Source organism: Columba livia, chromosome Z (genome assembly GCF_036013475.1).
Source record: "Columba livia isolate bColLiv1 breed racing homer chromosome Z, bColLiv1.pat.W.v2, whole genome shotgun sequence".
NCBI classification, from domain to species: Eukaryota; Metazoa; Chordata; class Aves; order Columbiformes; family Columbidae; genus Columba; species Columba livia.
Genome location: NC_088642.1, coordinates 36,904,824 through 36,920,578, shown reverse-complemented (window position 1 = coordinate 36,920,578; position 15,755 = coordinate 36,904,824). Strand labels below are relative to the sequence as shown.

General features: G+C 44.2%; 1 protein-coding gene across 5 annotated transcripts in view; it reads left to right on the top strand.

Moving 5' to 3' along the window:
• Positions 1-12,143, top strand: part of CAMK4 (calcium/calmodulin dependent protein kinase IV) — a 171,428-nt gene extending 159,285 nt beyond the window's left edge. For all 5 annotated transcript variants that reach the window (XM_065045415.1, XM_005506235.4, XM_065045419.1 and 2 more), the window contains 2 exons: positions 708-860; positions 3,731-12,143. In XM_065045415.1, coding sequence (XP_064901487.1) covers positions 708-860; positions 3,731-3,886 — 309 coding nt within the window. In that variant the 3' untranslated portion in view covers positions 3,887-12,143. The remainder of the gene's footprint in view (positions 1-707; positions 861-3,730) is intronic.
• Positions 12,144-15,755: the final 3,612 nt, after the last annotated feature.

Sequence of the window (15,755 nt, the reverse complement as noted above, 5' to 3'; positions counted from 1 at the left end):
TGGACACACTTTGTACCCAGCAGTTTGTACCACCTCCACTCCCAGGAGTATGTCTGCAGTGCCTTCTTCCCAAAAATGTTGTGTTTGGAGAGGTGCAGCTTCCCTGGTCTCAATAACAGAAAGAGTGACTTTAAAAGCATTAGTTTCAGAGTGGGCTAAGGGAGAAATCCTTGTACACTCTTTGTTTCATTTGTACGTGAGGTTTTACAGTGACTGAAAGAAACATTTAATTTGTGATGCACTCAGCAGTGACTGCATGGTTGGTACAAGTCTGCATGAGTTGCATGCACTAGAATGTAAACTTCCTAATCCAGTTTAAACCTTGTCCAAATCAAGGTAACTGCCTGGCTGAGGGCATTTTGGGAATCTCTTAGGCTTTATGTGATAATTCAGACATAAAACAGCCTATGGTGGATACAAACCTTCTGCATTGGTACATACTTTTTACAGTTGTTGGTAACTAGTTGATTCTTTTTCTCCTCTTTTCCCTCTTTGTGGCCATCTTATTCAAATGTTATTTATGGGTGACCAAGAAAAGCCAGAAATAAACATTTACAAAGACCTGAGTGCAAATTCTTGTGGGTGTCTTAGGATGTGTTTCATCAAGATTCTTCCCAAACCAATATCAAAGCCCCAAAATGCAAAGTGAATAAATGTAAATGAATAATAAACTTAACAGTCTGCTGTATCTCTTCCTTGTGATGCAGGTTAAAAAGTTGATTGTTTTAGACCCCAAGAAACGCCTCAGCACTCTACAGGCTTTGCAGCACCCATGGGTCACAGGGAAGGCAGCAAACTTTGCACATATGGACAATGCACAAAAGAAACTTCAAGAATTCAATGCCCGGCGTAAACTTAAGGCAAGTATCACACACACACACGCGCACACACACACACAGTGTGTTTGGGATTGGAAGGGACCTCAAAAGATCATCTAGTCCAATCCCCCTGCTGGAGCAGGAACACCTAGGTGAGGTCGCACAGGAACATGTCCAGGCGGGTTTTGAATGTCTCCAGCGAAGGAGACTCCACAACCTCCCTGGGCAGCCTGTTCCAGTGCTCTGTTACCCTCACTGAGAAGAAGTTTCTTCTCAAATTTAAGTGGAATCTCTTGTGTTCCAGCTTGATCCCATTACCCCTTGTCCTATCTTTGTTTGCCACCGAGAAGAGCCTGGCTCCATCCTCGTGGCACTTACCCTTTATATATTTATAAACATTAATAAGGTCACCCCTCAGTCTCCTCTTCTCCAAGCTAAAGAGACCCAGCTCCCTCAGCCTTTCTTCATAAGGGAGGTGCTCCACTCCCTTAATCATCTTTGTTGCCCTGCGCTGGGCCCTCTCCAGCAGTTCCCTGTCCTTCTTGAACTGAGAGGCCCAGAACTGGACACAATATTCTAGATGGGGTCTCACTAGGGCAGAGTAGAGGGGAAGGAGGACCTCTAGACCTACTAACCACCCCTCTTCTAATACACCCCAGGATGCCATTGGCCTTCCTGGCCACAAGGGCACAGTGCTGGCTCATGGTCATCCTGTTGTCCACCAGGACGCCCAGGTCCCTTTCCCCTACACTGCTCTCTAATATGTAATTTCTCAACCTATACTGGAACCTGGGGTTCTTCCTGCCCAGATGCAGGACTCTACACTTTCCCTTGTTAAATTTCATCAGGTTATTCCCCGCCCAACTCTCCAGCCTGTCCAGGTCCCGCTGGATGGCAGCACAGCCTTCTGGCGTGTCAGCCACTCCTCCCAGGTTAGTGTCATCAGCAAACTTGCTGATAGTACACTCAATTCCCTCGTCCAAATCGTTAATGAATATATTGAATAATACTGGCCCCAGTACTGACCCCTGAGGCACTCCACTAGATACTGGCCTCCAACTAGACTCCGCACCATTGACTACCACTCTCTGGCTTCTCTCCTTAAGCCAGTTTGCAACCCACCTCACTACCCTATTGTCTAGACCACACCTCCTCAACTTAGCTGTGAGGATGCAGTGGGAGACTGTGTCAAAGGCTTTACTGAAGTCAAGGTAGACCACATCCACTGCTCTGCCATCATCCATCCACCTTGTTACGTTCTCGTAAAAGGCTATGAGGTTGGTCAAGCATGACCTACCCTTGGTAAAGCCATGCTGACTGCCCCTAATAACCCTCTTATCCTTGATATGCCTTGAGATGGCACCAAGGACAAGCTGTTCCATTACTTTCCCAGGGACGGAGGTGAGACTGACCGGTCTATAATTACCCAGGTCCTCCTTCTTGCCCTTTTTGAAGACTGGAGTGACATTTGCTTTCCTTCAATCCTCGGGCACCTCTCCTGTTTCCCAAGACTTAGCAAAGATGATGGAGAGTGGTGTAGCAATGACTTCAGCCAGCTCACTCAGCACTCGCAGATGCATCCCATCTGGACCCATGGATTTATGGATGTCCAGACTATTTAATTGCTCCCTAACCCAGTCCTCATTAACTAAAGCGAACTCCTCCATTGACCTGGCTTCATCCGGGGTCTCAGGGGTACAGGGCAAGTCTCTGGACATAGTCTCTATTTCGGCTATGAAAGCATGCAATTATATTAGTAGCCTTACAGAAACCTTCCCTCTTCCCTCTTCCCTCTCCCTTTCCCCTCTCCCCTCTCCCTTTCCCCTCTCCCCTCTCCCTTTCCCCTCTCCTCTCCTCTCCTCTCCTCTCCTCTCCTCTCCTCTCCTCTCCTCTCCTCTCCTCTCCTCTCCTCTCCTCTCCTCTCCTCTCCTCTCCTCTCCTCTCCTCTCCTCTCCTCTCCTCTCCTCTCCTCTCCTCTCCTCTCCTCTCCTCTCCTCTCCTCTCCTCTCCTCTCCTCTCCTCTCCTCTCCTCTCCTCTCCTCTCCTCTCCTCTCCTCTCCTCTCCTCTCCTCTTCTCTCCTCCTCCCCACCCCTCCCCACCCCTCTCCATCCCATCCCTTTCTCTCTTCTTCTCTTTCCTTCTCTTTTCTTCTCTTTTCTTCCCTTTTCTTCTCTTTTCTTTTTTTCATGGTTACCTCTCCAAACCATCCACAAATATTGCTATACTCCTCATCCGTTCCTGCAGACCTGCTTTTTTCTGTGATGCCTAAGCAAAAAGCTAGCCAAGTCAAAAATAGCTATAGTTGTCATACACAGGGGTTAGCATTTCTTTTCCTTACCTCTGTATGTTTGGTTTTTTTAGGAAATACAATTCATCAAGGCAAGGGCTAAAACAACTGTCTCAATGCATTTCTTCACATGACATTTTATGTAATATGAGAGCCTAGCCCCAATGTGTATTTATATCTATATACAGGAGGTTGCCCATATAATCTGCACCATTGTGCCTAGCATATATAATTGTGCAGTAGTGATAAGTGTTGTTTCCCTTGTGAACTTCTCATGGAAAAAGCAGTGAGAAAACTGTTATTATGATGGAAAATTACTTTTGTTTTTTCATCTAACCTGAACATGGAAGATCTGAAGTAATATCTGGAAAAAATGCAGCATGTGCAGCTGAAAAAAAATTCTGTGTACGTTGGCCAACTAGTAACCTTGTGAAAGCAGCAATTTTAAACTTCAATCTGTTATTCCATGTGGCTTTCTAAATCTGTCCAGGCCCAGGCAGGTATGTGAATGTGACATTACTGTGAAGACTAAACATGGTTACATTCCCTAATGGGACGGTGCTAAGGCTATAGTACTGACAGGCCGTATCCTTTAAGGAATGTTTTCTTGATCCTCTTTCTCAGGCTGCAGTAAAAGCCGTGGTGGCATCAACTCGCCTCGGCAGTGCCAGCAGTCACAGCGCACATGACAGCAACAAGCCCAGCCATAACCCATCTCCCGTCCATGATGGCAAACCTGAAGAGAAACCCACTCAGGACGAAGAAGCAGCTCCAGAATAAATGTCTTAAGTTAATGTGCTTCCTTGTATCAGCTGAGATTTGTCATTTCATACACCAGCTAACTTGTCATTCAGCAAGAGAGATTCGTAAGCTTGGCCTCTCTGGTTCTGCTTTGGGGTGCCAAATGCACTGGCTGGTGATCCTATCTTCAATGCATGTGACTGCTTATGAAAATAGTAAACTGTTCCATAAGGCATGTCATGGAAACAGTGTTATTTGCAGTAATACTGGCAGGTAAAAACATGGGGATTAAAAACTACCTACCATAATGCATATACTTCATATACATCTATCTAGTGTTTCTAGATGGCGTTTGAAACAAAATACTATTTAATTTTGTTCTGTGGAAGTAGTGTCTTCTGTATGTCATGAGTTTCTTTGAACTGCTTCCTTCGAGATTCATAGTCCTGCAGCAGACGAAATGGAAGGAAATACTAAGCCAATGCTTTTAAAACTGATGTACAAAATAATGCTTTTTATGTGTAATATTCAAAAAGTATTTGGGGATTTATATGCAAAAAACATTCCACTACTTCTGGGAAGAAATTATAATGTTAGTTCCACTGGGCATTAAAATGTACATTGCTCATGCTTGTGTTAGGAATGCCTTATTCTGACTTTTCCTGTTTATATACAATATTTTAATGACAACCAAAATTACTCAGACTTCTACCATTTCATTCTCTAGGAAAGTGTTAGCAAAATAAAACAATAGACTAAAAGAGGATTCGAGTAGATGCAAATTTTTGAAATACCATTATATTTACTCATTAAATTCTAAACTGTGCAGCTAGAAGACATTTTTATAGGGCCTAAGAGAATAATCTGCGATTATACAAGTTGTAAATGCTTGAAGGAAGACATTCCACAACTTAATTATTTTGCTCTGGGGAAACACTCTTAAACAAGGTCTCGGAGCAAGTAGTATAATCTAGTTGCTTCCCAGATTGTTCAGCCTCATGAGTAACCAGTTTCCACTTGTCAGCAAATTTGTCCAGGTTTTCCTAACAAAGGACCCCTCCTACAAAATGATCCACCAGCACATATCTTGCATCCACCCAGAGCTCCTGTGTTTTAAGTTAAAAGCTGTGTGCATGGATCAGCTTGAAAAATTAGGGTCAGGCTCTTCAGCTATCTTGATTTTTTTGTTGAACATAATTGATGGGAGTTGAAAAACTTAACATGGGTCAGTATTTATGACCATTTACATGTGTTTGTTATTACTTCAATAGCATGTGAATTTCGTATTGTTACCAATATATTACAGAAATGGCAAAAAGAATCTGATGTAGAACAATGTCATTTGTATTTGTTAAACTTTTTAACACCAATAGTTACCTAATACCCTAATACGCTCAACATTCTTCTTTGCTTTGTTTTTATGTCAATTTAGGCCTTGCACAACTTGCCTTGAAAAATTATAATATATCAGCTACTGAAAAAACAAGTCATGGATAAAACATTTAGTAGCTACATTTCCTGATGAAATTAAAAGGTAATGCAATGTTATTCATATGGTAGGTTTGATAAATAAAATGTAAGCTAGAGTAATATAAAAAGGAAGATTAAATACTGTCTTTACTAGGTGAGAATTCATGCAAATGACTGTATTGTACTTGAGAATTTTATCCATGTCTTGTAACTCTTCAAACTTGTACAATAAGGTTTGTTAATTAAGCACAGTTAGAAATTTAAAGTACATGCATCCATCCTTTTCCCAGGTGACACACTTTGAGGTCTGCTGAAACAGCTGTTGGGGCATGGCAGCTGTGAACAGGCCAGCAAGACACTTTTGCAGATTTTCCCTTGAAAACAAGTACAGTAAGACAAATCACTTTGGAGAAGGTGATAGGTACATACATCTGTCTCACTTCTTACTATCTTTCTTATCTCCTGTGAGGTGACTGCAGGACAAGTGCATTTCTCAGCCAGAGGTCTCCTCCCCTGGTTACAATGGTGAAACCATCCAAGTTTGGTTGGTGGGGAGGTTTGGCAGGAGAAGTTGAATTTCTGTAAGATTTCCTCCTTTATTTAGGATAATTGCTTCTAATCTGCAGAAGTGGAGCCAGCTGCACAGTCATTGCATATCTATGAGTGCTTGAGCAGAAATATCTTCATCTGAGGCATAGTTTATTGAGCTGAAAAGTAGTCCCAGCTGATTCTTAAAGTTATTCTCTGCTAAATTATACCATAGCATATCATAAATATGAACTGATGCTATTCAACTGGAGACCTCTCTGTGACAGCATGATCTCAGAGGCAGCTCAGTCTTGTGCGTAAAGGCTCCAGGGCTTCAGTTGTTTTTGCTTAGTTTTCTTTTATTATGCTTAGTATGAAACAACCAGGATGTATGTGCTGAACGAATTACCAATATGTGACTCAGTAAAGTAGTATGCCCGATTTATGAATGACAAAAGTATACAGAAGGAAGAGCAGTGTCAGGGCGTATGCATGTAACTAAAGTGTTATGTGCTTTTTTTTTTTTGTCTGAAAAATCACATTGTGGTGGCATCTGTCATAATTTAGACTTGGGAGTGCAACACCAGTGTCTTACTGTGGCAGAAAAATATAAACACGCCGAAAAACTGCTGGAGGTGGATTAGTTCCACATCTGTGATTATAAACCAGGTAGAAAATTACTGATGCTCTTTTCTGTTGAAATCCTAAGCTTTAAGTTTTTAATATGTTCAACACATGAGCAAAGTCCTTCAAGTGCAAAAGGGGGAACCTTGCCATCATTTTGAAGTTTTCAAACTTAGCAAAACTTTTCCTTTAGAGTCATATTGTAGTATTAGCCAATTAAAATATAATACGCGAAAGCTGGGCTGAGGATATGATGGCTGTTAAATGGCTAACAATGTACTGCCTGTGCACAACAGGGTTTTTTACAAGTTCAGAAATATTCACTCCAAAGTAGAACAGGTTTCCTGTCATTTTGAACACTTTTGCTTGTACTTTTGTGGATGACACCGTAGATTGCACTGCATGAGCCCAGTGCTGGTTTGTTAGCTGAAATTTGTACCTTGCATTGTGCAAACATGCTCTAAAGACACAGACACACCATAATCAAACTTTTAAATGCCAAAGCATCAACAGAAAATGTTGTGATACAGTGTGTACTTCAGAAGAAGGGTACTAAGAGCTCTGTCCCCACAAGCAAGCAGGCTGTTGGGCACATGGAGAGGAGTGACAAAAACTGGACAGCATCCCCTCTACAAGGATCCCATGCCTTGGTGAATAAATCAAAGTCCTCTGCAAAACCATGGGGTTCTAGAGCAAGATAAATCAGTGACCAAAACATTTTTGGAAAGGGCTATCAGCAGGGTGAAGCATAGATGCCGCTGTCAGCCCGGGAGGAAGTGAGGACAACACAGCATTTTCTGCAGCCCAGCAGCAGGGAAAGGAAAGAGGATGCTAGAGCTGTCAGCATCCAACTTAGAAGATGGGTAGCAGTATCTGCTAAGCAGCAAATGCAGGAGGACTCTGGAGAATAAATACCCATTTCCAAGTAACGATTAACTGTCCCTCAGCTCCCACACATATCTAGGACATGCTGTTACCCAGAACCATACAGTGCAGTTCTTGGGAGCTTTTTCAGAGTGACATAGGAAAGTGTAGGGGGAGGAATCTCAGCAGGTCCTTGCACAGTGTCCTGGACATTGCCTGCTTACAGACTGATGGATGCTCACAAGTCTCAGTGCAGTGCCTTGACCCCTGTTTGTGCAGAGGCTGTGTATTTCTCCTGGTGAAAAGACTGTTTTGTGTGATTGAGTCTGCCTTGTTGCTGCTCAGGTTACAAGTGTATAGCTCATGTAGGCTTGGCGTTTAAGTAGCAAAAAGTGTCTCCTAATGTAGAAGAAAAGCAGGAATGAAGCTGACCAAGAGAGATGCACAGCTGTGCCTGGAGAACAATGACAGGGATACAAGCAAGTCCAGAAGATACCAAAGGTAAACAAAGAGACAGCTCAGAACACCCTTAAAGTGGCTTTATAAAACAAAAACAATGAGCATTACTCAGCTGGAACTAAAACCATAGTGTTTAACATTCTTGTATACGCGAATCATCACTGGGTGAAATTCAGTGTAATGGATATCAAGGTATGAAAGATTAATAAATACAGTGGTTACTGAGTTTTCCCCAGTTCTGGCTTCTTCATACCAAGACACAGCTAGGAAAAGAGTGCTTCAGTGCCCTCATCCTTTTGCATGCTCAGGACATGGGCCAAAGTGGGGTAACATGACAAGTACAGCATTTTGTAATGGGTTAGAGCTGCACTAAATTGCACCAGAGACCCCTGCCCAGCAATGCTCCATCCACAGCTCATATGACTGAGAACTGTCAATCTAAACCTTAACTTGTATATCAGAAAGATGTTTACTGGCCAAGGTGTATTAAACAGCATGTCTTTGCTCCTGTTAAATAGCATAGAGCTCCTTCTGTAGTATCAGCTACGTTTTTGTGTCTGCTAAGAAATTACAGCATTCTTCAGTGTTATATGGTGATACATTAAGAGCTTAAAAGAAAAGTATATTTTCTGTTTTGACATTTTACACTTTTCAAGAACAAGTGTTAGCATGCATTCATGGCCAAATGGCTTGTTGTTTTTCTTCCCCTTTATGCTTGGTCTTTTTTTCCTGGCTGTGGATCCTATGGGACACTGAGGAAGAGCTGTTAGCTGCCGGTCAGTGGGAGAAGAACCATCTGACTCTTGGCTGCAGCTGCACTGCCCTGACAAATCTGCTGTTGCCCTTGGGTCTGTCAGATGGTTTTGCTCCTGCTCGTTGAGTTGCTTGTGCTCCCAAAAGAATCTGTGTTTTACTGGCCAACTATAAATATGTTCCTCTGTGAGCCACCCTTGCTGTGATAAGTCATCATCACTCAGTACCGAGGGAAAGGTGTTTCTCTTTTCCCTTCCTGTTTCCTAGAGTCATGCTGTTTTCTGGTGCCTTCTGTTTCCTTTCTCAAGAACCTATACCAGGCTGACAGAAATAGACCAGTGCTGTGCAACAAACGCCAGACAGAAGAAGAAAAGTATTCAGTTCCTTGAGCTAGTTTCTCAGTAGAAAATGAAGGCACCTGGGCTGCTGGAGGCACTTTGGTTGTATAAGCTGCTGATGCTGGGGGTGAGGGCTTCAGAGCAAAGTGGCACAAGAACAGCAACACACCAGGTTCTGCTCCTCAACACCAGAAAGCTCCTTCATCAACAATATCTTTTTGGTGGAGAAGATGTTTAGTAGAGGTTTAGTCCAATCCAAAGAAGGACATCAGGCTTAGGAACTCTGAAAAATACAGTGTGTGCTATGACCAATGATCTTCTTAATATCATTTACTTAGTACTGCTTGATATAATTATTATCATATTTTTATGCAGTGTTGCCACAGGAAATAGCTAAGTCAGTTCATAACACTTGGTCCCATATATTGTCTGCAGCTGTAAGTAATGATCTGCTTCATAGTACAGAACTACGTGGAGCCAATCATTGAATCTGCATATGTACATACAGGGGAAGTCTATTGAAGAGAAAAAATACTGTAATTCTTATCCCCATGCTGGGTGGATCTGGGATGGCTCTTCTAACTGAAATCACTGTGTCGTAGACTGGAGGCAGTTATTCTGGTAACTCAAAAGCTGGGGCAAGCCATTGGGTGTGATTTACAGCTGCCAATGGCATGTGATCTTTCCCAGAGACAATATGCTCCAGTAGCCTCTGGGTCATATTTATTCATCTACAGAACTGTGCATGGGTCTGCTTAATTCTCAGCCTTCAGTATCATCTTCCATGTACTTTTGAGCTACTCCTTCTGAAATAAAGCTTTTTCATAAGTTAATTGTGCATAGGTGCTGGGCACCACACTAACTGTGACAAGTCAATGTTATTTTAATCCTGCTCAAGGAATTCTCTCTCTCCCTCCTGGATGAGCCAGAGAAGCTGTAGGTTTTGCAGATCTCCAGTGATCAAATTACTTTATCAAGTTACTGTACTTAACTAACCAAACAGGGTACATGAAGAGTAGAGTGGAAAGACTCCTGGTGGTTGAAGAGCCATATAGCTGAGGCACTGCTGTTAAGCTTTGTGTTACACTCCTGCCTGAAATTAACCATAATGATGAGCCCAATTGGCCTCATCACAGCAGTAAAGGCACTCATGAGAATATCTGTGCAGATTAAGGCACAGTTTTTGTAGTCATTAACCACAAAACCCTCCAAAATTTAGCTCCAAATAGCTGTATTGCACTGTGAGAAATTACAGCTACTGTACCTGCAAGAACCAAGCTACCTGGGAACAAACATCCCAAGGCATGATTTTGTTACTTACAAATGCTAACTTTGCATGAATGAGCACAACCACCAACACAAATCCCTAAGTACCTCCAAACAATAAGCACCCACAACAAAAAGAAGCAGGGGATTTTGCTAAAGAGCACACCAAAGAGAGCTTCTTGGCTTTGTCTGGACAAGAAATAGGGTGAAAAGTGTTTTCTCCAAGGTCTCAGGTTCCCTGATTTCTGTTCTTTTCCAGACATTGCCATCAGCCAGGTTAATGAAAGTAGCACAAATATCCAATGCCAGCCTCCTCTAGATGGAAAAATGTCACCACTGACCTCATTTTTCATTTCTAAGACATCAAAGCTGGTTTGTTTGCACTATTAATATGGCTTCCAGTCTCTTCCTCAGCTTGCTATGGAGTCTGAAGTAGTTTTTAATGCTGAACGGGAGTTTGTCCAGAAACATTTTGTGAAACCAAGCAAATGGACTGTATGCATATTTAGAAAAAAATACCTTTGAAGAGTTTTCTAAATTCTGCTGCAGCAGTGTCCTCCCTGAGAAGTGTCATACTTGGGAATGATGTTGCAACCACCAGCCTACTGCCCTCAGCGTAGTGGTGGATGCCTTGTTTGCCCCTCTCAAATTTACCATCTTTGCTGCATGAAAACAGTAATTACAAACTAAGAGATTTTTTGCTGATAGTAATTAGAAACAAAAACAGTTAAACTACTAGCTCCTGAGAGCTAACTCCAGCTGTGTCTTCATGCTATTGTGCACAACAGGAACCACTTCCTTTTTCACACCACATGTACATGAGAAGTCATGCTAGTACTTCTGATTAAATAGCAGCAATTTCATATAGTGTTCCATAAGGGACATTGTTTTGGAGTTTGGTTGTTTTGAGTTTTGTTTTCTTCTTTTTTTTTTTTTTTCAGAACACCCGGTATTGAGAGGCCTATGCTTGTGAGAAAATTAACTTTGCAGTGATTAGGTGCTCAGGGAGAAAGGAAAATGGAGATGTTGAGGGTGAACCACAGTCCCTCAGACTAAGATAAATAGCATGGTCTTTCAGAACAGGTTGATCCCACTGACGAGGGAGTGGGAGAAGTGGGGGAAGAGACAGTGAGCCTTTCTCACCTGAGCAAGGAGTTTGTTAGGCCCAAGGAGCTGTATACCACCATGCCCCAAGGAGCTACACCACCATGCCCTTGTAAGCCTGGGAAGCAACAAACAGAGTCTGGCTGGCTGCTCCAGACCCACAATAAGGAAGTTATCAGCTTAAGCTGGTTTTAACCTGAAGAGATGTGATACATTAAGGGCTTATGTCTGGCTTAGCCGTGGTTTGGAGGCTCCTGGTGAGTCTCAGCTTTGAGTCTGGATGAGGACTAAGACCATAAGCAGAGATTTTTGTGCTTCGGTTAATTCAAGAGGAATATATGCTGGATGGTTAGGGTATGTGCTAATGCTTTCAAGACAAACAGAAAAATGGTGCTATTGACTTGTAACACAAAGATTTTTATAAGCCTGTTACAGAAGCTTATTGATCTCAGAGAAATGACAGCTGGACTCTTAATAACAATTAAAAATGTCATATATCTATCAGACTTCCTCCAGTCAGCTCCATGTCCTGTGTACCTGATTCCTTTTACTGCTTAATGTGTTAAGAAATCCCGTCCTGTCCGCACTGTTTGCTTGTACTAGCAAAGATGTTAGCAACTAGATAACTGTACACTTTTACTTCAGACTAAGCCTATTTGTGTAGTAAATTCTCTGATACTGTGCAAATGAACCAGAGAGAAATTTGAACCAGAGAAAAACTGACAGTTATGTTGTTTCATTGTATTGTATTTGGGACCAATGTACCTGCTTGTGTGCCTGCATGGAAATGCTGATAAGCCATGGAAATATGCTCTGATGGTGGGAAGTCTATTTTTAATAAGTGTGTTGCATGACTGATCTGATACTAAATAAACCAGTAAATCTAGAAATGATTACATATATTATTTGCTGACAACTAATGCTCAGTGTAGGATAAGCATAATGATGGGTGTTACCTGTTTATGTAGCACATTCTTGAATTAATTCCAAGTTGGCATAGCATTTCCCCTTCTCCTCTTCTGTCAAAACCTTAGCAATTGGATAACAAACTGTGTTATTAGTGGTGGAGTACAGAACTAGGGGGTGGGGAAGAGCTTTGTAAGGTTGTCCAGGCTAACCATGTGCTCTGGGAAGGTTGTGCAAAGCTGGTTATACCCAGCCAGGATGATGACACTGATCAGTTATTATTTAAGAAACTAAGGGTAGCCTCTAAATCACCTGACCTTGTCATTATGGGAGACTTCAACTTGCCCAATGTCAACTGGGAATATCATACAGCTGGTACAAACAGGTCCAGAAGATTTTTAAACCATCTGGACAATAACTTCTTGATGTGGTACTAAGGGAACCAACCAGGAAAGATACCTTCCCAGATTTGATTCTCATGGGTGAAGTGGTGACCTTGGTGGCCTTGCTCACAGTGACCACAAAGAGGTCAGGTTTAAAATCTGTGTTAACAGGAGAAAAACTGCCAGCAAAACCTCAGCTCTGCATATGAGGAGAGAAGACTTCAGGTTACTCAGAGAACTACTTAGTAAGATTCCCTCGAAATAAGCTTTTGAAGGTGTTGGGGTCCATCATTGTTGGTTACTTTTTAAGTACCACCTACTAAAAGCACAGGACTAGGAAATTCCAAAATGCTGAAAATCTACCAGGCAAGGCAAGAAGCCATCTTGGTTGAGCAGGGACCTTCTTCTTGAAATATAGCAAAAAAATAAATCGCGTGGTCAGTGAACAAAAGGTCAGGCATCATGGGAGGAGTACAGAGGTGCTGCTCGTCACTGCAGGGAGGAAATTAGTGCAGCCAAAGCTCAATTAGAATTGAAGCTGGCCACTACTTAGAGACAATAAAAAAGGCTTTTAAAAATATGTTAGTGGAAAATGTCAAACCAGAAATAACATCGGCCCATTACTCGATGAGCATGGTCTCCTTATTAACAGGGACATAGACAAAGCCAAGACATTGAATGCTTTCTTTGCCTCTGATAAGAGAAACAATAATCTTTTAGGAACCCCAAGGTGTAATGTAGCAAGACTAAGCACAATGTAACAGAAACCTAACAGGGAAAGGAGAGCCCTATAGAGACTGGACATGAGGCAAAGCGGGATGCACTTGGTTTGCTAGCTGGTGAAACGGAAATGTTCCACCAAATTAAGAAATGGCTACATGACTTTTGGTGAGTAGGGGCACACAATGACAATATGCATGCTCAAGAAATTAGGTCAAAAAGCTGACACCGGAGGGGGAGGCAGCAGGCTGCAAAGACCACTGGGAACCACTAAAGACCCCTGATAAAACTCCCGAATACCAACAATGGACTCCCAGCAAAGGGCAGGTTTATGGAAATAATTTATTTTTAATGCATTAACTAGGCGGTAGAAACAAATGAATATGCAAGAAGTATATGCAATAAATACCAAGAAGTGGGAATCACGTGCATGCTGGATTAGAGGAACAATCCTCCGAGCATTCGGCATGCTGTAATAAAAGTGCCTGCTTTTTAACACATCCAGAACAGTGTTAAGGAGTCTTTTTGCCAACATTTTGGTATCACCTCAATCTTCAACACTGAAGATGGACTTGTAGCCCCCACAGCCCTGGGCTAGAGAACCATGGCTGCGGGAACAATAAACTCCCAATCAATCTGGAACTTGTGTGGGATCCACTACTCCAGGAAAGCCCTAGCAGTCGACGGGACCTGATGGGATTCATCCAAGGGTGCACAGCATTACCCCTTCAATGGAATAAACGTAAGTAAATGCTCAAATGTTTCCATGACCAAGGCCTGAGTTTCTTGCAGTACCATAAATCTGATGGTTGAATTAAGGTAAATCTGTTAACCTCTCTTTCCGTGTCTCTGTTTTTTCCTCTACCTGTACTACCAGCTGAGCAGGTGAGGCTGTCATGCCTGGGTGGCCGTGCCCAGTGCCCAGCAGATGAGACTGGGCCTGGCCATGGGGGGCTGCAGGGACCAGCACGTGGGGCAAGACCCTCTCCCTGCACTCCAACAAACCTGCCCGAGCACATGGAGGTGTAAATCAAAAGGGCTTTATTGGGGGGAGCAGTCACAAGGGCAGCAGACCCTTGCTGACCACCAAAAGGATCCTTCCCACTCCATAAGCCACATTGTTGTAGGTCTCCTCACACAGCACGTGCAACAAGAGGTGGTAGAGGAGCTTGGTGTCACAGCAGGAGGCGTAGAGCACTGCAGCAGCCAGAGTGGACAGCCAGCTCCAGGACGACAAAGAGCATGCAGAGCATCCTGTGGGGCAGAAGAGGCATGCGAGACAGGGCAGGGTGGAGGCCTCCCAGGCCCATCTAGATATGGGATGGCCCCTTCTAGGAGCCCCACAGGCCTCCTCCCCAGCCGCTTCTCACTGCTTAGTCAGACAGGCTGGGACATGAGACTCTGCAAGCTTGGGAAAACACCCTGGCCCAGGGAAAACTGACGCTGAGGACTTCTCAGCTGCAAAGCCCACAGCCAGCCAGCAGCTTTTTTTTTTACCCTTGTGAGCTCCACCAGCTGGATCAGGCGTCTAGCCCATCATCCCAGCCACTGCCCAGGAGTGGGCCCCAGGACACAGGGGACCCAGTGGGGACACTCTCTGCAGCCAGTAAATGAAGCTGTGTCTCCTCACCAGCAAGTCCGTTGTCTCCTGCAGGTCAGCACAGAGCGAGGACACTTGTCAAGCAGTGCCGCATGGTCGGGACAGCTGGAGTTACACAGCGCCCCAGCCTTCACTTTGATCAGGAGTGTAGCCCATGGTGGCTGTGACCTCCATGGACCCCTCTCCCCAGGGAGACCCACGCTGGCCAGGGCGCAGGGGCTGCCACACGCTCTCCCCCTTACCATCTGTTCTTCCACCAGCTCCGGCAGTGCAGACTCTGGTGTCTTGGCCTCCTTCTTCCTCTGCAGCTGGCTGGGGGCAACAGGGCTTGGTTGGATGACTTAGAGACCTCTACGGCCACACAGGGCCTCTCCTTCCAAACATATGCCACCCCAGGCAGGGATTGGGCTCCCCTCTCACACCCCCACTCCATTGCCTGGCACCAGCATTGGCAGCCCCATCCCTGCGGGTGCTGCAGAGACACCCTGCAGACCCATATGGGGCAATGGGCCCAACTCACCAGGCCTCTTCCTCCTCCAGCTCCTCTTCAAGATTCCTTATTTCCCAACACAGCACCTGGAAACCGGAAGGATTGCGAGTGCCTGAGCCCGCTGCAGCCCTCCTCCAGCCCCCCCAACCCAGGGTCTGTGGGCACCCACCCGTTTTTCCCCAGCCCTTTTGGCATTAACTCAGTCTTCTGAATAGCCTGGGGCAGCAAGTCTACAGTCTTTGCATAGCGCCTTTCCACCTGCTAAACAACGGGTGCACCATGTGGGCAGCTGGGCTGGGACTTGGACACCCCAGCCCTCCCCAGCCCCAGGGCCATGCCCACTCGGGCCTCCTTCTCCCCTCTACCTGCTGCGTCTCTTCTCCTCCTCTCGTGCCTGCCTCCC